Genomic DNA, 27,536 nt, shown 5'->3' on the forward strand with positions numbered 1-27,536 from the left:
TTCAGCTTTTTTTTTTATTTACGGCACATTGGAAATGTATGCAAATTCTATAAAAATTCAAACCAAACATGAACAGATAGGGCGAAGACAAACGGAATACACTCACAGTCAATGTTTAGAGAAACATTAGCTCTGAAAGACAATTTTATGCCGTGCCAATAAAATGAATTGTCGCTTTGTGTCCAGTCTGATACAGAGATTTAGTCATACATACAGATGTGTACATTTACAAAACACTGTCTCTGAAGAGTCAACCCCAATTTGTCCACTCTCTGGAGCCAGTTAAAATACCCTTTCTGTTAAAACCAGGGAGCACAGCAGGAACAAGGCTCAGCTTGGTTGCTCAAATCCATTTTTTAGTTGGTGGTGTAAATTCAGATAGCAGGATGTAGTCATGGGTTCTCAAAGTCTGACGATGTTCCATCAAAGACCGAGAAGTGCTTCCGGAACTAGTCGTGACGGGGGCAGCCCAGGCACTCTGGTACCCCAGTGGAACAGTCTTTTGTAGGGGCCTCAGGCGGCCTGGAGCTGTGGTCCTGGAGCCCCCAAACCCCCCTCTGCCAAGCCGTTAGGCCGGCTGCTGCCTGGGCAAGGCACCTCTTTCCTGGGGAGGGATGCGGCGAATAGAGTATCCAACATTCCCAGAACTTCCAGGAGGTCCTGCTGGTAGTCAATCTCTCTCTCCACTAGCTCCTGGAGACGCACAAGCTGTCTGTCCACTACTGAAGACTGACCCACCACTGCCTGGTAGATGTCTGAGGAAACCGAGGGTAGGACAATGACACACACCTAACAAACTTGAAGAATTTTTAAGAGTACAACTTCAGTGCTGCAGCAGTACCCCTGGCCCTGCAGACCCCACAACGGCATGCATGCGACACCCACACTGCTCAAATCATAGGTAAATGCAATTTTTATTGCCTAATAATAATTTTGCCTCATTAGGAATGGTAGGTTACAGACTGTTATGGATACTTGGTAATTGGCTGCTCTTCAGTAGCCAACTCGAAATACATTTAAATGTACAAATCAGGGCTCTCCCTAGGATTTTCTGACAAGGTGGCGCTGATGCAGGCCTAAGGTTGAGTAGGGAAAGTCAGTCAACTTCCCCCCCAGGAAGTTGGAGCTTTTTGTATTTTTGAAAAACCTGTAACTGTCATTTTTTCAAACCTAGTCTTAAATTATATCAAATAATGTAGCTAATACAGACATCTGGTTTGATCCTAAATTAAACTGAGGGTCTCAATGACACATTTTTTTGGTTAAATTTAGGGGTAATGATTATTTTATTCAATAGGCGTCTTTGTGCATGGTCTAGTGAAAATGTAAACTGGCTTAATTTTGTTTGGGGAGAAAAGTCAGAAAAATTCAATTACTTGATGCAATGTAGTAGTCTAGCTTACTGTAGGCTATTTGGAATATGAAACTGTCTTTCTGTGAAGGACAGTATTAGAGGAACATCTGCGATGTCCGTTTCCATTCACGCACTAAACTACTGCAACACCGCACATTTCCTTGCTCATCAATGCGCTCGCACCTACTACCGTTGCAGAGATCAAAGCATGTGCAGGCAAAAAAGTGTCCTTGCTTAGTTGACTAAACGCTGTAGCTAACTACCTTTGTTGCTATGACACCTTAGCTACTTTGACCTCAAACTGTGTACATGGTACCAAATGTTGTGCAGGTTGGCAGGTCTGTATACGTACTCAGAATAAATCAATTAAGATTTGTTTCACAAACTCACCTAGAATCATCTCAGTGGCAGTGACGAGGACAGGTGTAAACCTGGGATCAACTACATTCCTGTGAAGGAGAAGATAAAACAAATGTCAAGACACATGAACAGGTGCGCCGCAGTCTGGTGTATTTATTTATTTTACCTTTATTTAACGAGGCAGGTGAGTTAAGTCTACCCGTCACTTTATCTCAAAGAGAAAATACCAATAAAAAAATACACATTTAAAAAATAAAAAAAACACTAGGGCACTGATTTGGAATTGGGTATTTTAGTGATTGTTACCCAATCAGGAAATTGAGGAGTTGAGAGAGGTTCTGCTCGTCTCGTCCTGCCAGAGCGTTCTTCAAAGTTCCTCGGCGATCTAACTCCTTCATCACCGCCACCATGATCTCAGGATTTCTGTTCTTCCGCCACGACTGTAAGCACACACACACACACACACACACACACACAGACACTTAAAAAACTATCAAGATTGTATAAGATATTTGTCTGAGTTGCTAAGATCATCAGGAAAGTAATTGTACCTCCAGGGCGGTATCCAAGGCCTTGGAGATGTTGAATCTCTTCAGCTGTTTGTCGTATTTGGCCAGATGGCTCTTCACTGGTTTGCTGACAAGAAAGTCATCCTAAGGAGGGAAGAGGTTGATTTCAGGTCACTAGCTAGGTATCCATCCAATTGGTGACAGATTTTCAGGCGAATATTCTAAAATCTGCATAAAGAAAATATGTGCATCTTCCCACCGGTGGTGTTTCCACCAAAGGGAAAGGTTGCAGATAAAAATCAGTGAGTGATGATGTAGTGCAGACAATGTACTTTTTCGCTTAAGTTCTTATGTACCGAATAAAAATCTAAATGTTGAGTTGAGTTTATTTTTACAGGGACATTAATTACATTAATGGTACATTAATTGGCACATTAATCAACGTTTCAGTAAAAGTGCCAGTTTTAGCTAGCCGGCTAATTTTCAATGTGTTTCCAACGCGTTTTCAATTCTACTGATAGATTTGTCACAAAAACTGTTGCGTTATTTAGCAAGTGTGCTTACTCTGATCATGGCATGTGCACACTAGCCAACAGCTCGCAGATACAGTGTGGGTAGGCTGTCTAAAAGCTAGTCTATATGATGAGAATATTATGAAAAAGAGCAAGAACATTTGTCAAACAGCAGTCAAGCGTCGATCATGTCACCAGAATCAGACGATAGTTATATGGAAAGCAGCAACAAGATCACCCTGTGAAGGCTAATAAACTGCATGCTTTCCCGAGTCGTAGTGGGAGGACCAAACACCATATGTGGTCCTCCCACTTATGACTCCAAGTTTACGTCAATAGGATGGATACCATATCAATTCTTGCACATACAGGCTATCTGCAGGTTTCATGAAGTTGAATTTAAGACCTAAGACCTTTTAATGCCACTTGGAATGCAAATGAACACCAATTTTGAGATCTGCGCGCACCACACACCTGCAAATATACCTCTCCAGAAATGAGCCCGTGTTGGCAAAAAGTAGTTTAGTTACGGTTTAGTTACATCAACTTGCTCAATTTCCACATTATTCATTACGAGATGTAGTTGAGGTTTAGTGAATGATTTGCACCAAATACAATGCTTTTAGTTTTGGAAATATTTAGGATGAACTTATTCCTTGCTACCCATTCTGAAACTAACTGCAGCTCTTTGTTAAGTGTCGCAGTCATTTCAGTCGCTGTAGTAGCTGACGTGTATAGTGTTGAGTCATCCGCATACACAGACACACTGGCCTTACTCAAAGCCAACGACATGTCGTTAGTAAAGATTGAAAAAAGCAAGGGGCCTAAACAGCTACCCTGGGGAATTCCTGCTTCTACCTGGATTATGTTTGAGATGCTTCCATTAAAAGGACACCTTCCGTGTTCTGTTAGACAAGTAACTCTTTTCCACATTAGAGCAGGGTGTAAAGCCACAACACATCCATTTTTCCAGCAGACTACGATTGATAATGTCAAAAGCCGCACTGAAGTCTAACAAAAGAGCCCCCCCAATCATTTTATCATCAATTTCTCTCAGCCAATCATCAGTCATTTGTGTGTAAAGTGCTTATTGAGTGAATTAATTTTAAAGACACAAAAAGATCCCACTATGTTGAACAAACATTATCTGTCGGCATTTATAAAACTGTACCAAAACTTCCTGTTTCCATCACAGCTGTCGTGATTTTTTGTTTACTAGCATATAAACCGTGGATGGAAATGTGGTTTTACATTTAAAAAAATGAAATATAAAAACCACTACTGAATTCAGCAGGCCGTTCTATGGAGAGTTATCTGAATTCAAACAGTAAACTGAAAATAAGTTCTTGGACAATGCAACTATATCCTTAATTGAAAATACATGCCATTAAACATGATCTTGTTGACTAACATATTTGTCAGAGGTTGTGATCATCATTTGTAGTTCAGTCGATGGATCACTCAAGGGATCCCTCAACAGGCCTGTTGTTCATAGCATTTAGGATCCCAGCACTGAACGACTTCAAGGCTACCATCTCTGGTATCGTTAGTAGGGTCACAGTATGTATACTGACCACTAGGCTTGGGCTGAACACTATATACTGGAGAATTTGGAAAAATCCACGGGATGGTTTTTCAATAAGTATGAATATTTGTAGCTATGTTTTAAGTTAATACATGTGGTAAACTTGTGCAATACGTCAGGAGATAAAGCAGACAGCGTTCTTCATTTCACCTGTCACATTATTTTAATTATGAAGCTTACAGAAGTTTCCCAGAACAGTTGAGCCAGTCACGTGTTTGTTTATAAATAGTCCAACGGGAGAAAGTGAGAGCTGAGAGTTCATTGCGTTCTATATCTATCTCTCTTGTTGGGCAGCACCCATGAGGTGATGAAGTTACACTTGCATGCAATTCACAACTAAATGTTTGCCATCAGATATCTTATAATAGATTCCTGCCAGAAGTCAAAGCGCTCTGGATGAGTTACTCTACATGACCAAAAGTATGTGGACACCTGCTCATCGAATATCTCATTACAAAATCATGGGCATTAATATGGAGTTGGTCCCCCCCTTGCTGCTATAACAGCCTCCACTTTTCTGGGAAGGCTTTCCACTAGATGTTGGAATATTGCTGAGGGGACATTGCTGCGGGGACATTGCTTCCATTCAGCCACAAGAGCATTAGTGAGGTCGCGGCGATTAGGCGTGGCTCGCAGTCAGTGTACCAAATCATCCCAAAAGGTGCTCGATGGGGTTGAGGTCAGGGCTCTGTGCAGGCCAGTCAAAAAATAAATTGGTGTGGAAGAATTTATTTTTTTATGGACCTCGCTTTGAGCACGGGGGCATTATCATGCTGAAACAGGAAAAGACCTTCCCCAAATTGTTGCCACAAAGTTGGAAGCAAAGAATTGTCTACAATATCATCGTATGCTGTAGCATTAAGATTTCCCTTCCCTGGAAAAAAGTCCAAACCATAAAAAACATCCCCAGACCATTATTCCTCCTCCACCAAAATGTACAGTTGGCACTATGCATTCGGGCAGGTAGCATTCTCCTGGCATCCGCCAAACCCAAAGTCCAATGGCGGCGAGCTTTACACCACACCAACCGACGCTTGGCATTTCGCATGGTGAGCTTAGGCCTGTGTGCGGCTGCTCAGCCATGGAAACCCATTTCATGAAGCTCCCGACGAACAGGTCTTGTGTTGACGTTGCTTCCAGAGGCAATTTGGAACTCGTAGTGAGTGTTACAACCGAGGACAGATGATTTTTACGAGCTATGTGCTTCAGCAATCGGCGGTCCCATTCTCTGACCTACCACTTCGCAGCTTAGCCGTTGTTGCTCCTAGACGTTTCCACTTCACAATAACAGTACTTACAGTTGACCGGGGCAGCTCTAGCAGGTCAGAAATTTGACAAACTGACATGTTGGAAAGGTGGCATCCTATGACGGTGCCACGTTGAATGTCACTGGGCTCTTCAGTAAAGGCCATTCTACGGCCAATCTAGCTACTTGTATAATTTTATGAGCTGGAATTGCATGTCTTTGCAATTAGGTTCGTTCGTTTTCGCTCATTAGCATTTAGCTAACAGCATCTATGTGATATCGCTATTAGTTTGTGCAAATTTTATTAGCATTCTGGCAATAGAGGCCGAATGGGCTTTCCTTGGGTTTTAGCACCCCCATGTGCGCAATGCCGGTAATACCATAAATCCTGGCACAAGAGAAAGATGGTATGAAAATTTGGATACCGCTCAAGCCTACTGACAATACTGCCAAAATTGTATGGAAACACTTGAGTAAATAAAGGATACAAAGTATACTGAAAGCAGGTTATTCCACACAGATGTGGTTCTCATGAGTTAATTAACATCCCTTCATGCTTAGGTTGATGTATAAAAATGCTGGGCAGGCCATTATTTTGGCTACCATGGCTATGCCTCCCGTAGGATGACAATACCCCCAGGCGGCCGAAGGAGAAATTGGCTTTGGGGGTGGTGACCAGTGAAATATACCTACTGGAGCGCGTGCTACGGGTGGGTGCTGCTATGGTGACCAGTGAGCTGAGATAAGGCGGGGCTTTTACCTAGAAAAGACATAGATGACCTGGAGACAGTGGGTTTGGCGACGAATATGAAGCAAGGGCCAGCCAACGACAGCATACAGGTCGCAGTGGTGGGTAGTATATGGGGCTTTGGTGACAAAACGGATGGCACTGTGATAGACTGCATCCAATTTCCTGAGTAGAGTGTTCAAAGGCTATTTTGTAAATGACATCGCCGAATTCAAGGATCGGTAGGATAGTCAGATTTACGAGGGTATGTATGGCAGCATGAGTGAAGGATGCTTTGTTGCGAAATAGGAAGCCAATTCTAGATTTAATTTTGGATTGGAGATGCTTAATGTGAGTCTGGAAGGAGAGTTTACAGTCTAACCAGACACCAAGGTATTTGTAGTTGTCCACATATTCTAAGTCAGAACCATCCAGAGTAGTGATGCTGGACGGGCGGGCAGGTGTGGGCAGCGATCGGTTGAGGGGCATGCATTTAGTTTTACTTGCATTTAAGAGCAGTTGGAGGCCACAGAAGAAGAGTTGTATGGCATTGAAGCTCATCTGGACGTTAGTAAACACAGTGTCCAAAGAAGGGCCAGAAGTATACAGAATGGTGTCGTCTACATAGATGTGGATCAGAGAATCACCAGCAGCAAGAGCGACATCATTGATGTAAACAGAGAAAAGAGTCGGCCCGAGGATTGAACCCTGTGGCACCCCCATAGAGACGGCCAGAGGTCCGGACAACAGGCCCTCCGATTTGACACACTGAACTCTCTCAGAGAAGTAGTTGGTGAACCAGGCAAGGCAGTCATTTGAGAAACCAAGGCTGTTGAGTCTGCCGATAAGAATGTGGTGATTGACAGAGTCGAAAGCCTTGGCCAGGTCGATGAATACAGCTGCACAGTATTGTTGACCGGGGTAGGTGTAGCCAGGTGGAAAGCATGGCCAACTACAAAAATGCTTATTGAAATTCTCAATTATCGCGGATTTATCGGTGGTGACAGTGTTTTCTAGCCTCAGTGCAGTGGGCAGCTGGGAGGAGGTGCTCTTATTCTCCATGGACTTTTCAGTGTCCCATAACTTTTTTGAGTTTGAGCTACAGGATGCAAATTCTTTGTTTGAAAAAGCTAGCCTTTGCTTTCCTAACTGCCTGTGGATATTGGTTCCCAACTTCCCTGAAAAGTTTCATATCGCGGGGGCTAGTCGATGCTAATGCAGTACGCCACAGGATGTTTTTGTGCTGATCAAGGGCAGTCAGGTCTGGAGTGAACCAAGGGCTATATCTGTTCCTGGTAAAAAAAAATTGAATGGGGCATGCTTATTTAAGATGGTGAGGAAAGCACTTTTAAAGAATAACCAGGCATCCTCTGCTGACGGAATGAGGTCAATATCCTTCCAGGATACCTGGGCCAGGTCGATTAGAAAGGCCTGCTCGCTGAAGTGTTTTAGGGAGCGTTTGACAATGATGAGGGGTGGTCGTTTGACCGCAGACCCATTACGGACGCAGGCAACAAGGCAGTGATCGCTGAGATCCAGGTTGAAGACAGCAGAGGTGTATTTGGAGGGCAGGTTGGATATCTATGAGGGTGCCCGTGTTTACGGATTTGGGGTTGTACCTGGTAGGTTCATTGATAATTTGTGTGAGATTGAGGGCATCAAGCTTAGATTGTAGGATGGCCGGGGTGTTAAGCATGTCCCAGTTTAGGTCACCTAACAGCACAAGCTCTGAAGATAGATGGGGGCAATCAATTCACATATGGTGTCCAGGTCCACAGACCTGGATTTTAAGACAGAACTCTGCAGGCTCTCTCTGCAGTTGATTGCAACTCCGCCTCCTTTGGCAGTTCTATCTTGTTGGAAAATGTTATAGTTAGGATGGAAATTTCTGTGTTTTTGGTGGTATTCCTAAACCAGGATTCAGACACGGCTAGGACATCCGGGTTGGCAGAGTGTGCTAAGGCAGTGAATAAAACAAACTTAGGGAGGAGGCTTCTAATGTTAACATGCTTGAAACCAAGGCTTCTGAGCACGGTAGAATAGATTCAAGGCATAATGTACAGACAAAGTTATGGTAGGATGTGAATACAGTGGAGGTAAGCCTACGCATTGAGTGACGATGAGAGAGATAGTCTCTAGAAACATAATTTAAACCAGGTGAGGTCACCGCATGTGTGGGAGGTGGAACTAAAGGGTTAACTAAGGCGTATTGAGCAGGGCTAGAGGCTCTACAGTGAAATAAGGCAATAATTACTAACCAAAACAGCAATGGACAAGGCATATTGACATTAGGGAGAGGCATGCGTAGCCGAGTGATCATAGGGGTCCAGTGAGTGGCTCGGCGGGCCAGCGTCACGGCGATTCAGGCAGCTAGCGGGCCCGGGGCTAGCAGAAGAGCCTTAGAGGGACGTCGCAGAAGAAGTCTGTTGTTGTAGCCCCTCGTGCTGTTACTTCGGCAGACCAGTCATCATGGATCAGCAGGGCTTTGTGTGGAAAAGGGTCCAGGCGTGGTGGGTCGGCGGGGGTCCAGGCCAACTGGCAAAGTAGGTATTGTAGCCCAAGGAGTGGCTGATGGACCTCTTCGGCAAGCCGGGAGATGGGCCTAGCAAAGGCCAGCTCCAGGCAAATTGGTTCTTGCTTCTGGACAGACATGTTAGCCAGGAGTGGCCACTCGGATAGCAGCTAGCAAGCTGCGATGATCCAGGTGAAAAGGTTCAGAGCTTGCGGTAGGAATCTGGAGATATGGATAAAAATAAGTCAGATTTGCTCTGGTTTGAGACACGCTGTGCAGACTGGCGAGAGTTGTCCAGGCTAAAGGTAGCTGATGACCGCTAGCAGTGGCTAGCTGACTACTAGCTAGTAGCTAGTTAGCTGGCCAGCTCTTGTTGGGGTTACGGCTCAAAAGTAAAGAAAATAGCAGATCCATACCACATTGGGTGAGATGGATTGCAGGAGAGTATGTTGAAGTTGAGGTTAAGAAAAATATTTTTCAAATATATGCGAAGAAAAAAAAGATATATACACGGGACACGACAAAAGATGTCTGACTGCTACGCCATCTTGGAAAACCAGTTTAGTTTTGAGTGGTTTGATGGGCATGAAAATGTTGTAAACCATATGCCATAGTTGACAGGTAGCTTAGTTGTTAAGAGTGTTAAGCCAGTAACCGAAAGGTCGCTGGTTCGAATCCCCGAGCCAACTAGGTGAAAAACCTGTCGATGTGCCCTTGAGCAAGGCACTAAACCCTAATTGCTTCTGTTGGTCACTCTGGATAAGACAGTCTGTTAAATGACTAAAATGTAATTGTAATAGCCATCTCACTCACTAGATCTCAACCCAATTGAACAATTATGGGAGATTCTGGAGCGGCCCCCGAAACAGCATTTTCCACCATCAACAAAAAAACTAAATGATGGAATTTCTCATGGAAGAATGGTATCGCATCCCTCCAATAGAGTTCCAGAGACTTGTAGTATCTATGCCAAACTGCACTGAAGCTGTTCTAGCTCGTGGTGGTGGCCCAACACCCCATTTCTTTTTTTTTGAAAGTTATCTGTAGTTCCTCACAGAAGAACAGAGTTCCTCAATCCTGGTCCAGGAGAGCTACAGGGTGTGCACTGTGCAGGCTTTTTTTTCAAGCCCAGCACAAACAATTAATCTACCATCAAGACCCCACGAGTAGCTGATTAATTGAATCAGGTATTATAGTATTTGGCTAGAAGAAAAGCCTAAGCTGTGTTCAAATTTTCTGAAAGCACCCGAATGTCCATTTAGAACGCACTATCGACTTGAATAATCAAGTCAATAAACGTTGGGTAGTTATTTAGATGGCCTATAGTTAAAACTTCTTATGGTCAACATCCAGTGAAATTGCTGAGCGCCAAATTCAAAAACAGAAATACTCATAATAAAAATTCATAAAAACGTAGAAGTGTTATACATCGGCTTAAAGATGAACTTCTTGTTAATCCAACCGCGGTGTCAGATTTCAAAAAGGCTTTACGGCGAAAGCATACCATGCGATTATCTGAGGACAGCGCCCTGCACACAAAACATTACAAACAGTTACCAGCCAAGTAGAGGAGTCACAAAAGTCAGATATAGCGATAAAATGAATCACTTACCCGTGTGGCTCAGTTGGTAGAGCATAGTGTTTGCAACGCCAGGGTTGTGGGTTCGATTCCCACGGGGGACCAGAATGAAAAATGTTTTATGAAATGTATGCATTCACTAGTGTAAATCGCTCTGGACAAGAGCGTCTGCTAAATGACTAAAATGTAAAGATCTTCATATGGTTGCACTCACAAGACTCCCAGTTACACAATAAATGTTTCTTTTGTTCGATAAAGTCCCTCTTTATATCCAAAAACCTTTGTTTGTTGGGGCGTTTTGTTCAGTAATCCATTGGCTCAAAGGCAGTCACAACAGGTAGACGAAAAATCAAAATAGTATCAGTAAAGTTCATAGAAACATGTCAAACGATGTTTATAATCAATCCTCAGGTTGTTTTTAGTCATAATAATTAATAATATTTCAACCGGACAATTGTTTCGTCAATTTAAAAGAAAAACAAGAAAGGCGCACTCTAGGTCGCGCACACCAAACAGGTCTGGGGACTTCCCAGGGTCCACTCACTCAGAGTGATCTTACTCCCTCATTTTTCAGAATACAAGCCTGAAACTATTTCTAAAGACTGTCGACATCTAGTGGAAGCCATAGGCATTCAATAGAAAACTACAAACATAAAAAATTCCACTTCCTGGATGGATTTTTCTCAGGTTTTTGCCTGCCATATCAGTTCTGTTATACTCACAGACATTATTTTAACAGTTTTAGAAACACTTGAGTGTTTTCTATCCAAATCTACCAATTATATGCATATCCTAGCTTCTGGGCCTGAGTAACAGGCAGTTTACTTTGGGCACGCCTTTCATCCGGATATCAAAATACTGCCCCCTACCCAAGAGAGGTTAAAGCAATTCATTTGTATGCGCTCTCATGGACTTCGGCAGCATATTCTCTGGCATACTAACTATATCATACTATGACCAATAAGCAAACTATATACTCAATTCATGGCACAAATAGTAGTTAGTGTGGTTAGTATGAGTATTCGAAAACAGCTCTACACACTGCAGCTTTCCAGAAACCGGGTTAACCTCTCTGGGCTAGGCGGGACGAATTCGTCCCACCTACGCAACAGCCAGTTGAATCCAGTGGCGCGTTTCAAATACCTTAGAAATACTATTACTTCAATTTCTCAAACATATGACTATTTTACAGCTATTTAAAGACAAGACTCTCGTTAATCTAACCACACTGTCCGATTTCAAAAAGGCTTTACAACGAAAGCAAAACATTAGATTATGTCAGCAGAGTACCCAGCCAGAAATAATCAGACACCCATTTTTCAAGCTAGCATATAATGTCACAAAAACCCAAACCACTGCTAAATGCAGCACTAACCTTTGATGATCTTCATCAGATGACAACCCTAGGACATTATGTTATACAATACATGCATGTTTTGTTCAATCAAGTTCATATTTATATCAAAAACCAGCTTTTTACATTAGCATGTGACGTTCAGAACTAGCATACCCCCCGCAAACTTCTGGGGAATTTACTAACAATTTACTAAATTACTCACGATAAACGTTCACAAAAAGCATAAATTATTTTAAGAATTATAGATACAGAACTCCTCTATGCACTCGATATGTCCGATTTTAAAATAGCTTTTTGGTGAAAGCACATTTTGCAATATTCTAAGTACATAGCCCAGCCATCAGCTATTTAGACACCCGGCAAGTTTAGCCTTCACCAAAATCAGATTTACTATTACAAAAGTTTGATTACCTTTTGTTGTCTTCATCAGAATGCACTCCCAGGACTGCTACTTCAATAACAAATGTTGGTTTGGTCCAAAATAATCCATCGTTATATCCGAATAGCGGCGTTTTGTTTGTGCGTTCCAGACACTATCCGAAATGGTAAATCAGGGTCACGAGCATGGTGCAATTCGTGACAAAAAAAAACAACAAAATATTCCATTACCGTACTTCGAAGCATGTCAACCGCTGTTTAAAATCCATTTTTATGCAATTTTTCTCGTAAAAAAGCGATAATATTCCGACCGGGAATCTCCTTTTAGGTAAACAGAGGAAAGAAAACAAGGCTTTCGGTCGACGCGGGCACGAGCCTGAGTCTCTCAGTACTGTAACCAGCCACTACCCAAACGCGCTACTTTGTTTCAGCCAGAGCCTGCAAAGCCACGATTCAGCTTTTTGCCGCCTTCTGAGAGCCCATGTGAGCCGTAGGAAGTGTCACGTTATAGCAGAGATCCTTTGTAATGGATAGAGATAATCAAGAAGGGGAAGAAATGGTCAGACAGGGTACTTCCTGTACAGAATCTTCTCAGGTTTTGACCTGCCATTTGAGTTCTGTTATACTCACAGACACCATTCAGTTTTAGAAACTTTGGAGTGTTTTCTATCCAAAGCCAATAATTATATGCATATTCTAGTTACTGGGCAGGAGTAGTAACCAGATTAAATCGGGTACGTTTTTTATCCAGCCGTGTCAATACTGCCCCCTAGCCCTAACAGGTTAAAACACCTGCAAACATTTATACAGTAGTGAGAATTGTTATTTGTAGTAGAATAAAACAGTTGGGGGAATAGGCACTTGCCTTTTTTGGGACGTAGTTTCTTCCTTTGACAAAGACGCGGTACACTGGCCGCATTCTCTGTTTGCCAGCCACTTCCTTTTTCTCCTCAGGGCTCTTCCTATGTTTTATGCTCAGGACGCCATTGGTCATCCCCACGACAATGGACACGTCATCAGGCTGAACATACACAGACAGAAACCATTAGCCTTGTGACTTGATTAACATCTGAAAATCCTTCATACACAATCCATATATCAAACATCATCATAATAGTGGATTGCTCATTCTCAGTATGGCATTACTTGTGAACTTACAGCCAGGGCCAGACTGAGAATGGAGGCAGCGTAGTCAAAGTTATGAACCACCTTGTAGTTGGTTGTGTTGTAGATTTTCACGTGCCTGCAGGGTAAAAACAACAACAAAAAACATGCATATTCATCTAATCAAGAGATCCATCATAACATCCCAATGGTGCGGTTCAAATAATCTCGTTAATAAAATATGATATGTTTGTCAGAGGCTGTTTCAGAGTTGAAGAGCTCATTTGTAGTTCAGTCGATGGATCACTCAAGGAACCTTCACTCAACATGCCTGCTGCAATACACACACAAGCCTGTCCAGGCATGCAGATAGCCGTCTGTCTAGAGCTGCTCACACACACCTGTCGAGGGAGGCAGAGAGCAGTCTCTGTCCGTTGCTGCTGAGACTGAGGCAGGTGACGGTCTTGTGGTGGTTCTTCAGTGACACCAGAGGCTGACCTCCCTTCAGCAGGTCCCACACCTTCACATAGCGCCCTCCTGTGAGGGGGAGGTGAGACAACAACTTGGTCTAAATTGCTCTTTCCTCCATCAGCACAGATGTGACGAGCACAGCAAATAATGGAGGGTGTCATGACTGTCCTGTGAGGATCTGAATTGGTCAGATCAGTTTGGCAATAAATAACTTCAGCCAGACCCCCTCTCACCCCCAAAGGGGGGAGAAGGGAGCTGGTGGAGGGGTTGACAGATCACACCCTGTTGTAAATCAAGGAGAGAACATCCCTCTGCAATGTTCACACAGGAATGTGCCTTTGTCTCAACAGACATTTCCCCGCCGAAACGCTAACATGTTTTAAAGTGAATACTGGAACAATATTTCTAACAAAGAAAGTGGGGAATGGGCAGAGGTGACCTAAAAGAACACTAATGTCATATGGGTTGTTATTTTCTGATGTCATTAAACATGTTAGAAAGGAAATACTGTAACTTGAAAAGTATACACACTGTATGACGTGTCCATCTTCTACGTTGTGTATGAAATATGAAAATTGTGTTTTTTTGTTAAAGAGAGGGATGTGATCTTAGAAACAATAAGAGGAAATTGTTTCTATAACTTTGTACGAGTAGTCACCGCCCCCTTGAGTGAGGTCAGAGAGCATGTAGCTGCAGCTCACGTCCAAAGTGGTTCGAACTCTGAAATCTCAACATGAGGTAGAGACGATAGTCACCTCCCGGACAATCACTGGTATAGCTGATTAGCTGTCCAATGTAAACTATCTAGAAAAATAAACTTAAGTGGGACCATTCTACTGCCCTTCTCAAATCACCCTAGAATGCTACTCTCATCCCCCAATGGGAACCATCGACATGGCTGGCTAGCATATCTCCAAAGAGGCAGCTTCAGGAGCAAATGGAAAGTAGAATAAACTCCGTAGTTCTGTTCAGAACTACACGACAAGTCAACAGATACCGGACGACGGCAGAGGAGGACAACAGTAGAAGATAGGTGGGGACCCCTTTTGGACAATAAGAGCATTACAAGCGTGCCGCAGAAAGGCCCAACCAAACCCCTTTCCAAGAAGGCTTGGTTCCGACAGAGATACGCGGCGAACCAAGGTATTCACACGTATACATTCATTATTTCTTACTCCAAACGGGCGGCGGTTCGTGTGCAAAGTATACGATTACTGTGAGAGTAGTTTCTAAATGTACCAAAGTATTATGTCTCTGTCCCTCTCTCTCTCGCCCTCTCCATGTCTTTTTGTAACAAGCCACCATATTGTGTCAGTCCGCTAGGGACCTGCTTTTAATGTATTAAGTGTGCATGTTTATCCTGTGTTATCCTGTACTTACCTAGAAAATAAATTGAACCAATTTGTGTAGTACTGAATCATAAGTAAGGCTGGGGTTTAAAAAAGTAAAGTCATGATAAGGGGCACAGGTATGAGGTTAATGATATTTATCCTGTAAGGGGGATGGTTTAATATTGACAAGCGCATCCTTATTGAACAATTTATCCTTTATTTAACCAAGGAAGGCAAGTTGAGATTGACTCATTGATCTCTTTTTCAAGTGAGTCCTGTATGATTGTTCAAGATGGCTGGTAGAGGCTGTTGTCAGAAATGTTGAGCTCACCATTTGTAGTGTTCAGTTGATGGATCGCTAAAGAAATCATCATTCAACATGCCTTTGTGAGAGTAACTGTGCTTCATTAATAAACAGTAATACAGTAACTTCAGAAAGTATTCACACCCCTAGACTTTTTCCCCATTTTGTTGCGTTACAGCCTGAATTTAAAATGGTTTAAATTGAGATGTTCTCTCACTGGCCTACACACAAAACCCTATAATGTCAGTGGAATTATGTTTAAAAAATATATTTTACAAATTAATTTAAAATGAAAAGCTGAAATGTCTTGAGTCAATAAGCATTCAACCCCTTTGTTATGGCAGGGTTAAATAAGGAGTACAATTCTTCTTAAGTCACATGGACTCACTGTGTGCAATAGTGTTTAAAAAATAATAATAATTATGACTACATCTCTGTACCCCACATATACAATGATCTGTAAGGTCCCTTAGTCGACCAGTGAATTTCAAACATATTCAACCAGTGGCACAGCGGTCTAAAGCACTGTTTCTCATTGCTAGAGGTGTCACTACAGACCCTGGTTTGATTCCAGGCTGTGATTGGGAGTCCCTAGGGCGGTGCACAATTGGCCCAGCGTTGTCCAGGTTAGTGGAGGGTTTGGCCAGGGTAAGCTGTCATTGTAAATAAGAATTTGTTCTTAACTGACTTACACCACACTGACCAAAAAGTTATTTTGTTGGCGTTTACGTACAGTTGAAGTCAGAAGTTTACATACACTTAAGTTGTAGTCATTAAAACTTGTTTTTCAACCACTCCACAAATGTATTGTTAACAAACTATAGTTTTGGCAAGTCGGTTAGGACATCTACTTCGTGCATGACAAAAGTAATTTTTCCAACAATTGTTTACAGACAGATTATTTCACTTAATGTACCAAGGTCATTCCCTGGCTACCCATCCACATCGACATTTGTTCTTCACAATGAATGTATGTAGCAATTAAAATTCTGGGCGTCATCAGGCAACCAAGGCCAAGGAATGGAGAAATTACCTGGAGGGAGTTCCAGACCTCAGCTTTTGTGAAGCAGAAATGACTGGCTGACAAGGAAAATATAAAACATGCAGTCTGTACATATGTAAATACATACAGTGCCTTCGGAAAGTATTCAGGCCCTTTGACTTTTTCCCCATTTTGTTACGTTACAGCCTTATTCTAAAATCAATTAAAACAATTTCCTCAGCAATCTATTCACAATACCCCATAATGACAAAGCAAAAACAGATTTTTTTGAAACTCTATTCAAACAGAAATACAGTTGAAGTCGGAAGTTTACATACACTTAGGTTGGAGTCATTAAAACTCGTTTTTCAGCCACTCCACAAATGTCAAGTTAACCTCTTGACGGTCGCCTAGGATAGGGGGCGCCACAGCGCATTTTGAAAAAAAATTGTGCCCATTTTAAACGGCCTACTACTCAAACTCAGAAGCAAGGATATGCATATAATTAATACTTGTGGATAGAAAACACCCTAAAGTTTCTAAAACTGTTTGAATGGTGTCTGTGAGTATAACAGAACTCATATGGCAGTCAAAACCACGAGACTGATGGAAACAGGAAGTGGAATTCTGAATTGCGAACTCAACTTCATCACGTTGCCTATTAATCACACCGTGAGCTATGGTTCATTGAGCACTTCCTATTGCTTCCACTAGATGTCCCCAGTCTTTAAAAAGTGATTTGAGACTCCTACTGTGAAAACTGACAGAATGACACGCTGTGGAACGTGGTCACACGGAGAGGGCCATCACCATTATGACGCCGGCACCCCTGGTTACCCTCCCCTTTCGAAACGTTTTGAAACACAATACAATCATCCTCCTTGAATCTTATTGGCTCTCTTGTTGAAAAACGCCCTGAAGATTTATGTTATACAACATTTGACATGTTTGAACGAACCTAAATGAGAAAAAGCCGGATAAAAAACGTACCCGATTTAATCTGGTTATTACTCCTGCCCAGAAACTAGAATATGCATATAATTATTTGATTTGGATAGAAAACACCCTAAAGTTTCTAAAAATGCATTTTCTCGAAATGGCTGTCCCGCGGCCGACGGAGCATTTGGAACAAGCTCTTGGAACATAAAGGAGTAATTTTTTCGAACGAAAATACATTTGTTGTGGACCTGGGATTCCTGGAAGTGCTTTCTGATGAAGACAACCAAAGGTAAGGGATTATTGACAATAGTATACAAGACTAGATGTGATATGCGATTGTTCCAAGATGGCGCTGATCTGTAACGTTAGCCTATTTTTCAGAGTATCGCATCCCCTTTCATCGCAAAGTATGATTACCCAGTAAAGTTAATTTTAAATCTGGCATTACAGGTGCTTTCAAGAGATATTCATCTATAAATCTTAGAATGACAATATTACATTTTAAAAATATGTTTTCGAATAGTAATTTTGTAAATTGTAGCTCTGTTTCATCGGATGCATTTGAGGGAAAATAGTTAGTCAACGTTACGCACCGATGCAAAATGCTGTTTTTATATATAAATATGAACTTTATCGAACAAAAGAATGCATGTATTGTGTAACATGATGTCCTAGGTGTGTCATCTGCTGAAGATTGTCAAAGGTTAGTGCTGCATTTAGCTATTTTTTGGTTATTTGTGATGCATGTGGTTGGTCGGAAAATGGCTATGTGGCTACTTTTACGATATACTCCTCTAACATAATCTAATGTTTTGCTTTTGCTGTAAAGCCTTTTTGAAATTGGACAACGTGGTTCGATTCAGGAGAGGTGTATCTATAAAACGATATAATTTGTAAAAAAATTTACATTTTTTTACAAATAATTTTGTTATGCTAATGAAAATGTCACGTTACAGCACAGATGCTGTATTTTCGATAGAGATGCTACAGAAGGACAATGAATTGTCAGACAGGGCACTTCCTGTATGGAATCTTCTCAGGTTTTGGCCTGCCATATGAGTTCTGTTATACTCACAGACACCATTCAAACAGTTTTAGAAACTTTAGAGTGTGGATAGAAAACACTGAAGTTTCTAAAACCGTTTGAATGGTGTCTGTGAGTATAACAGAACTCATATGGCAAGCAAAAACCTGAGAGAAATCCTACCAGGAAGTGGAAATCTGGATGCATGTGCTCTCTTCAAGTCGTTTCCTATTGAATACACAGTGACGTAGTAATAATTGTGCACTTCCTACGGCTTCCACTAGATGTCGACAGTCTTTACAAAGTTGTTTGAAGCTTCTACGATGAACAGAGCCCGAATGACAAGGAGGGGAAGTTGTTGAGGCAGGGGGTGACATCACTTCTTGGAGCGCGTTCATGAGGATGGATCCCTCCCGTTCCAAAACCTTTTTCAAGACACAGGAACCGTCCGGTTGAAATATTATTGAATCTTCACGTTCTGAAGGCCCTAAAGATTGATGTTTTACAACGTTTGACATGTTTGAACGAACGTAAATACAACTTTTTTTTTACTTTTCGTCACGACATCGTCCGCGCGCTTTCTACACTTGGAGTAGCTTAATGGAGACGCACAAACAACAAGGAGTTATTTGGACATAAATTATGGACTTTATTGAACAAAACCACATTTGTTGTGGACCTAGGATTCCTGGAAGTGCCTTCTGATGAAGATGATCAAAGGTAAGGGAATATTTCTAATGCAATGTATGATTTTAGATGACTCCAAGATGGCGGCTATCTGTATAGCCTAGTGTATTTTTCTGAGCTCAGTACTCAGATTATTGCAAAGAGTGCTTTCCTCGTGAAGCTTTTTTGAAATCTTTCATAGCGTTTGCATAAAGGAGATGTTAATTTATAATTCTTTGAATGACAGTTTAATTTTGTATCAAAGTTTATGACAAGTATTTTTGTAAATTGTGGCGCTGATTCACCGGCATTATTTGAGGGAAAATATTTTCTGAACGTCACGCGTCAATGCTGTTTTTATATATAAATATGAACTTTATTGAAGAAAAAAATGCATGTATTGTGTAACATGATGTCCTAGGAGTGTCATCTGATGAAGATCGTCAAATGTTAGTGCTGCATTTAGCTGTGTTTTGGGGATTTGTGATGCCTGCTAGTTGCTAGGAAAATGGCTGTGTGGTTGTTTTTGTCGATGTACTCTCCTAACATAATCTAAATGTTTTGCTTTCGCTGTAAAGCCTTATTGGAATCGGAAAGCGTCCCACCTTGCCCAGAGAGGTTAAAAAGACCCTAAGGATTGATTGTAAACATCGTTTGACATGTTTCTACGAACGGTAATGGAACTATTTGACTTTTCGTCTCTGGTTTTACACTCACGCGTTATGCCTTTGGATTAGTGATCTGAACGCACAAACAAAAGGAGGTATTTGGATATAAATATGGAGTTTTCTAACAAAAATAACATTTCTTGTGGAAGTGGGAGTCCTGGGAGTGCATTCCGACGAAGATGAGCAAAGGTAAGGGAAGATTAAAATACTAATTCTGAGTTTAGTTGACTCCAGAACTTGTCGGGTAACTGTATAGCTTGCTTTGATGGCTGAGCTCTGTACTCAGAATATTGAAAAATGTGCTTTCGCCGTAAAGCTATTTTAAAATCTGACACAGCGGTTGCTTTAAGGAGAGGTGTATCTATAATTCTTTCAATAACTGTTGTAAATTTTATCAACGTTTATGATGAGTATTTTTGTAAATTGATGTGTTCATTCACCGGACGTTTTGGTGGGAATACATTTTCTGAACATCACGCACCAATGTAAAATGGGGTTTATGGCTATAAATATGAACTTTATCGAACAAAACATACATGTATTTATTAACATTGAGTCCTGGGAGTGTCATCTGATGAAGATCATCAAAGGTTAGTGATTAATTTTAGCTGTATTTCTGGTTTTTGTGACACCTCTCCTTGCTTGGAAAAAGGCTGTGTGGTTTTTCTTGTTTAGGCGCTGTCCTAACATAATCTAATGTTATGCTTTCGCCGCAAAGCATTTTTGAAATCGGACACGGTGGTTGGTTAAAAGGAGGATCTTATCTTTAAAATGGTGTATAATACTTGTGTGTTTGAGAAATTTGAATTTGAGATTTTTGTTGTTTTGAGTTTGCCGCCCTGCTATTTCACTGGCTGTTGATAGTGTGTACCGCGGGTACCCAAGAGAGGTTAACCTCTCTAGGCTAGGCGGGACGAATTCGTCCCACCTACGTAACAGCCACTGCCAGCCTGTGGCGCGATTTTCAAAACCTTAAAAATCCTATTACTTCAATTTCTCAAACATATGACTATTTTACAGCCATTTAAAGACAAGACTCTCGTTAATCTAACCACACTGTCCGATTTCAAAAAGGCTTTACAACGAAAGCAAAACATTAGATTATGTCAGCAGAGTACCAAGCCAGAAATAATCAGACACCCATTTTTCAAGCCAGCATATAATGTCACCAAAACCCAGAAGACAGCTAAATGCAGCACTCACCTTTGATGATCTTCATCAGATGACAACCCTAGGACATTATGTTATACAATACATGCATGTTTTGTTCAATCAAGTTCATATTTATATCAAAAACCAGCTTTTTACATTAGCATGTGACGTTCAGAACTAGAACTAGAACTAACTTCCGGGGAATTCGCTAACATTTTACTAAATTACTCACGATAAACGTTCACAAAAAGCATAACAATTATTTTAAGAATTATAGATACAGACCTCCTCTATGCACTGGATATGTCCGATTTTAAAATAGCTTTTTGGTGAAAGCACATTTTGCAATATTCTAAGTACATAGCCCAGGCATCACGGGCTCGCTATTTAGACACCCGGCAAGTTTAGCACTCACCATAATCATATTTACTATTATAAAAGTTTGATTACCTTTTGTTGTCTTCGTCAGAATGCACACCCAGGACTGCTACTTCAATAACAAATGTTGGTTTGGTCCAAAATAATCCATCGTTATATCCGAATAGCGGCGTTTTGTTCGTGCGTTCCAGACACTATCCGAAATAGTAAAGAAGTGGCGCAATTCGTGACAATAAAATTCTAAGTACTCCATTACCGTACTTCGAAGCATGTCAACCGCTGTTTAAAATCAATTTTTACGACATTTTTCTCGTAGAAAAGCGATAATATTCCGACAGGGAATCTCCTTTTCGGCAAACAGAGGAAAAAATCCCAAAGGCGGGGAAGGTCGGGGTCACGCGCATAAGCCCGTGTCCCTTGATCGGCCACTTGAGAAAGGCGATAATGTGTTTCAGCCTGGGGCTGGAATGACGACATTCTGTTTTTTCCCGGGCTCTGAGCGCCTATGGACGACGTGGGAAGTGTCACGTTAGAGCAGAGATCCTTAGTAAATGATAGAGATGGAAAAGAAGTTCAAGAAATGGTCAGACAGGCCACTTCCTGTAAAGGAATCTCTCAGGTTTTGACCTGCCATTTGAGTTCTGTTATACTCACAGACACCATTCAAACAGTTTTAGAAAATGTAGGGTGTTTTCTATCCATATGTAATAAGTATATGCATATTCTAGTTACTGGGTAGGAGTGGTAACCAGATTAAATCGGGTATGTTTTTCATCCAGCCGTGTCAAATACTGCCCCCTATCCTAAACAGGTTAAGAAAATGACTAAAAACTGTTAAATCCCTGTGGATTGATGAGGAATTTAAAAAAAATGGTATGGTGGAGAGGGATGAGGCAAAAGGAATGGCAAATAAGTCTGGCTGCACAACCGATTGGCAAACGTACCGCAAATTGAGAAAAAATTAGACTAAACTGAATAAAAAGAAAAAACCACACAATGAAACAGAAATTATTGACAAATAATTTTTGTAGAAAGCTTTGGAGCACCTTCAATGAAATGTTGTGAAAAAAGGCAAACTCAGCTTCATCATTCATTGAATCAGATGGCTCATTCGTCACAAAACCCACTGATATTGCCAATTACTTTAATGATTTTTTCATTGGCAAGATTATCAAATTTAGGCATGAAATGCCAGCAACAAAAGCTGACACTATACATCCAAGTATAACTGACTAAACTATGAAAGACAAGCACTGTACTTTTGAATTACGTAAAATAAGTGTGGAAGAAGGAGGTGAAAAAAATGGTTGTATATCAACAACGACAAGCCACTGGAGTCTGACACCTTCGATGGAAAATTACTGAGGATAATAGCAGAAGATTTGCAACTCCTATTTGCCATATCTTCAATCTAAGCCTACTAGAAAGTGTGTGCCCTCCGGCCTGGTGGGAAGCAAGTCATACATCGGCACCAAGAATAGTATTGCCCCCTTTACTGGCTCAAATAGCCGACCAATCAGTTTGTTACCAACCCTTAGTAAACTTTTGGAAAATAAATTTGACCAGATGCAATTTTACTGTAAACAAATTGAGACTTTCAGCACGCTTATGGGGAAGGACATTCAAGCACAGCACTTACACAAATTACTGATGATTGGCTGAGAGAAATGTATGATAAAAAGATTGTGGGAGCTGTTTGGTTAGACTTCAGTGCGGCTTTTGACATTATCGATCATAGTCTGCTGCTGGAAAAACATATGTGTTATGGCTTTACACCTCCTGCTATAATGTGGATAAAATGTTACCTGTCTAACAAAACACAGAGGGCGTTCATTAATGAAAGCCTCTCCAACATAATCCAGGTAGAATCAGGAATTTCCCAGGGCAGCTGTCTAGCCCTCTTACTTTTTTCTTTACTAATGACATGCCACTGGCTTGAGTAAGGCCAGTGTGTGTGTATGCGAATGACTCAACACTATACACGTCAGCTACCACAGCGACTGAAATGACTGAAATGACTGCAACACTTAGCAAAGAGCTGCAGTTAGTTTCAGAATGGGTGACAAGGAAGAAGTTCGTCCTAAATGTTTCCAAAACTAAAAGCATTGTATTTGGGACAAATCATTCACTAAACCTCAACTACATTTTGTAAAAAAGAATGTGGAAATTGAGGTGACTGGAGTAACTGTCATGGTCAAAACATATTGATACAACAGGAGCTAGGATGGGGAGAAGTCAGTCCATAATAAAAAGTGCTGTTCTGAATTCTAAACAGCATTATCAACAACTAGGGTCCTACAGGCCCTAGTTTTATCAAACCTGGACTACTGTTCAGTCGTGTGTTTAGATGCCACAGAGGGACCTCCGAAAATTACAATGGGCTCAGAACAGGGCAGCAGGGCTGGTCCTTACATGTACAAGGAGAGCTAACATTAATACATCGCTCATGGCTCAAAGTGGAGGAGAGATTGACTTCATCACTACTTGTTTTTGTAAGAAGTGTTAACATGCTGAATGTACCGAGGTGTTTGTTTAACTACTAGCACACAGTTCGGACACCCATGCACACCCCACAAGACATGCCACCAGAGGTCTCTTCACAATCTCAAGAACAGACTATGGGAGGCGCACAATACTATATAGAGCCATGGTTACATGGAACCCACATCAGGTAACTGATGCAAGGGAACACACTAAACGTATTGGGTAAAGTGTTATGAAATGTAATGTGTATTTTTTTTCACTGTATATAACTGTCTTAATGGTGCTAGACCCCAGGAAGAGAATGGGGATCGTTAATGAATTCAAATACTACAAAGTATTGTCTCAGGGGTGTGAATACTTATGTAAATGAGATCATTCTGAATTAATTTTTTTATATAATTCACTCTGTCATTATGGGTAGTGTGTAGATGGGTGAATTTGATTTTTATTGTACATTTTGAATTCAGGCTGTAACAACAAAATATGGAATAAGTCAAGGGGTATGAATACTTTCTGAAGGCACTGCACTATAGGTAGCCTGGTCTCAGACTAGACATAACATAGTACATTTAAATCTGAGACAAAAATTTGTATGATATGTTAAATTTGGTATGACAGATGGTTACTTAAGGCAAAAACAAAAGTAGGGTGGTTGGTCGGGCGTATAACGCGAACGTCTAGCACCCAAAAGGTTGCAAGTTAGAATCTCAAACAACTTTAGCATTTTAGCTAATTATTTACTACTTTTTTGCAACTATTTTGCATGTTAGCTAACCCTTCCCCTTTAACCCTAACCCTTAGCCTAGCTAACATATCGAACATTTTCTAAATTCGCAACAAATTGTACGCTTTGAAAATTTGTAATATATAATATGAATTGTAATTCATAACATTTCATACGAAATAGGTGATGGACATGCACAAATTAATACATATCCTACGAAACCTAACATACCATATTAAATGGAGACCAGGTTGGTAAAGGAGATCAAGTAAGGCGGCTACTATTGGGACAACAATACCAGTGTGGTGTCTGGTCTTCATCTTGAGGACCACAAATGGTTATGGAACTCAAAATCACGGTACAATATTATGGTTATGCAGCTACCAGCTTACCTGCTGAAACCAGTAGTCCTTCAGAGGGGTAGAGTAGAACGCTCTCCACGGGCTGGCTGTGGTCCATGGTCATCACACTCTTTTCCACTCTGGCATCAAACACCCTTAGTGTGTGGTCATAGGAGCCTGAAGGTGGGGGACAGAGAGAGTACAGTGACACACAACACACTTTCAGCGTGTGTGTAGATAGCAAACCAACACTATCAAGAATGTATGGGTGTTTAAAGGGATAATTCTGGATTTTGGCAATGAAGCCCTTTACCTACTACCTCAGAGTCAAAAGAACTCATGGATACCATTTTAATGTCTCTGCATCCAGTATAAAGGAACTAAGAGGTAGCTTCACAAGCTAATGCTAACCAGCATTAGCACAATGACTGGAAGTCTACAGAAACAGCTAGCATGCTAGCTCTTCCAATAGACTTCCAGTCATTACACCAACGCTAGTTAGCAATTGCGCTAATGCTAGTTGGCAACTTCCTTAAAACTGAACGCAGAGACATAAAAATGGTATCCACGAGTTCATCCGACTGTGGGGAAGTAGATAAAGGACTTCATTGCCAAAATCCCAAACTATCCCTTTACAATGGCTTGTAGAGGCAGTTGTGTGAAATTATGATTTCTGACAACATGTCTTTGTATCAGTAACTGTGTTTCATTTCACCGGTTATGAAGATATCTCTGTTGAGTTTGCTGGTGGTGCCACAGCGGATATAGTCTGTGTGTTCCTTGTATGAGGTCAGTTCAGTCGAATTGGGGATGTCCCACAGGCGACAAGTGTAGTCGTCTGAGCCCGTCAGGATGTGATAACAGTCTGAGGTGAAATCTGTTACATGCACCCCCCTTGAGCAGAGAAACAGTTCAGTTAATTGGAGTAAAGAACACCAGAATAAGGAATGAAAAATGGGATCCAAAACATCCACACAAGACACTCATCAGAGGCTGTTGTCAGAGTTGTTGAGACCATCATTTTAGTTCAGTTGATTGATCACTCAAGGAATCGTCACTCAACGGGCCTGCTGCTGAGCTTAGCAATTTTATTTTTGCCCACTGATAGGGAAGGATTAGGGGACATTTTCCAACCAGACATTGGGAACCCGGTGACGTTGAATTGAGGACCTACTTTGTGTGCCCTTTGAACACCCTGAGCGCCACCTTGCCGCTGACATCAAAGAGCCGCACCACGGAGTCCTCGCATCCTGCCACCAAGAGCTGACCATCTGACCGGAACTTTCCGCTGTACGCCGTGTCCTTGAAGCGAGTAAACGTCTTGACTGGCTCCTGAGAAAACGGTCCATAGATGTGGATCTGAAACAGGCAGCGGGTTTAGAGTGAGTGAGGGACACACACACACTTTCAGCTTGTGTAGATGGCAAACCAACACTATCAAGACTATGAGGCTATGGTCAGAAATGTTTAGATCATAATTTGTAGTTCAGTCGATGGATCACAGAAGGAATCACTTTATATGCCATTGTCATCATGGATTTAAGGCGCGGATATAGGTCAGAACCTAAATTAACCACCAATGTTTTCCTAGAGTCGACTAAGTCTACTAACATGTATGTGAATGGCAGTGAGACCAGCCTACCCGTGTAGAAGCCGTCACTGCATAGTTGTGTGGTGCCAGGGGGGAGAAGTCAATGCTTGTGACTGCTCCAAATTCCTTTATCTGGGCTGGGGCCTGAAAAACACTCAGCAACAGAGAGAACACAATCAAAGACAAGTCAACTTAATCAGTTCAATAGTAGGCTATTATTGTCTTGTTACTGCAATATGGAAACGTAATAGCTAGTATGCTCATGCTGCCAACAACAACACTTACATCGACAGTGTGACAGGCTTACCTTGTAGTTTTTCCAATACAATGTGTCCGGAGTAACTTTCTCTCCAAGTTTGGGATATAATGGGATTTTTGTGGATTTGAATGAAGCCATTTCTGTATGTTGATAAGGCTCCTCTTAATCTTCGAATAGTTTGCGCCCACCTAATTTATGTGAGGAACACATAAAATATGAACACTCAAATAAACCAAATCTAAAACTGAGCAGGCAGAACCACTACCTTCAGCGTTGTTGTATGCAGAGCAGCATGTGTTAGCTAGCTAGCTAGCTAGCAAGTATTAACAATTTAAGTCTGCAACATCAGACAGCTTGGAGTTGATTATGCTTAAGTTAGCTACCCAATAGCGTCTACACATACTTAACGTATAGAAGTAACCTTTTTCTTCGATCACTTTATTGAAATGGAAAAACAGGAGTATAGCATTGAAAATGGCTAGCTAACTAGCATACACAACGTGGTCCAATAGCGGTCCGCACGCCAACAAGATTTAACATAAATAATTTTTCAAACAAGGTTTCTCACCTTTGGGTGGTATTCCTTGACTAAACTCAGTAGATCGTAATCCACTTGATTCAATTCAGAAATAGGTCTGCGTTAGATAAACAAAAATGCATTCATGTTAAAAAAGTTATCACGTTGTTCTGTGCCCACAGGCTCCAGTCAAAGACAGTACAGTAAAGAGAGGCAGAAACTGCTTCTCTAATAAAATCCCTGATTCACAAGTGTAGGCGATGTCATGGCGACGTTGGCTAGCTAGGCTGGTGCACAGAAACACGTCGTTGGGTCTATCGGTCAAACTGCGCATGTGCACGCCGTCAACTCAAAGGGACTATTTCGATATCAAGTTGTTTTTGACGAAAATGATAACTTGTCAGTTTGTCACTTTCACGCGGTTGGAGTAGTAAAATGTTAAACTACTACTTTCCATTTCTCTCTGACTTCTCAAACCCGGC

General features: G+C 41.4%; 1 protein-coding gene across 1 annotated transcript; it reads right to left on the reverse strand.

Moving 5' to 3' along the window:
- On the reverse strand, positions 1–27,211 carry utp15 (UTP15 small subunit processome component). Its single transcript, NM_001140178.1, is given in 13 exon segments — positions 1–755; positions 1,745–1,803; positions 2,021–2,154; positions 2,266–2,367; positions 12,985–13,140; positions 13,278–13,362; positions 13,625–13,760; positions 24,739–24,864; positions 25,403–25,581; positions 25,862–26,046; positions 26,330–26,422; positions 26,586–26,725; positions 27,106–27,211. Coding segments are annotated over 12 exon segments (1,587 nt in total). The 5' UTR covers positions 26,676–26,725; positions 27,106–27,211; the 3' UTR covers positions 1–513.
- Positions 27,212–27,536: the final 325 nt, after the last annotated feature.

The sequence above is a fragment of the Salmo salar genome, chromosome 26 (assembly GCF_965601325.2).
Source record: "Salmo salar chromosome 26, fSalSal1, whole genome shotgun sequence".
NCBI classification, from domain to species: Eukaryota; Metazoa; Chordata; class Actinopteri; order Salmoniformes; family Salmonidae; genus Salmo; species Salmo salar.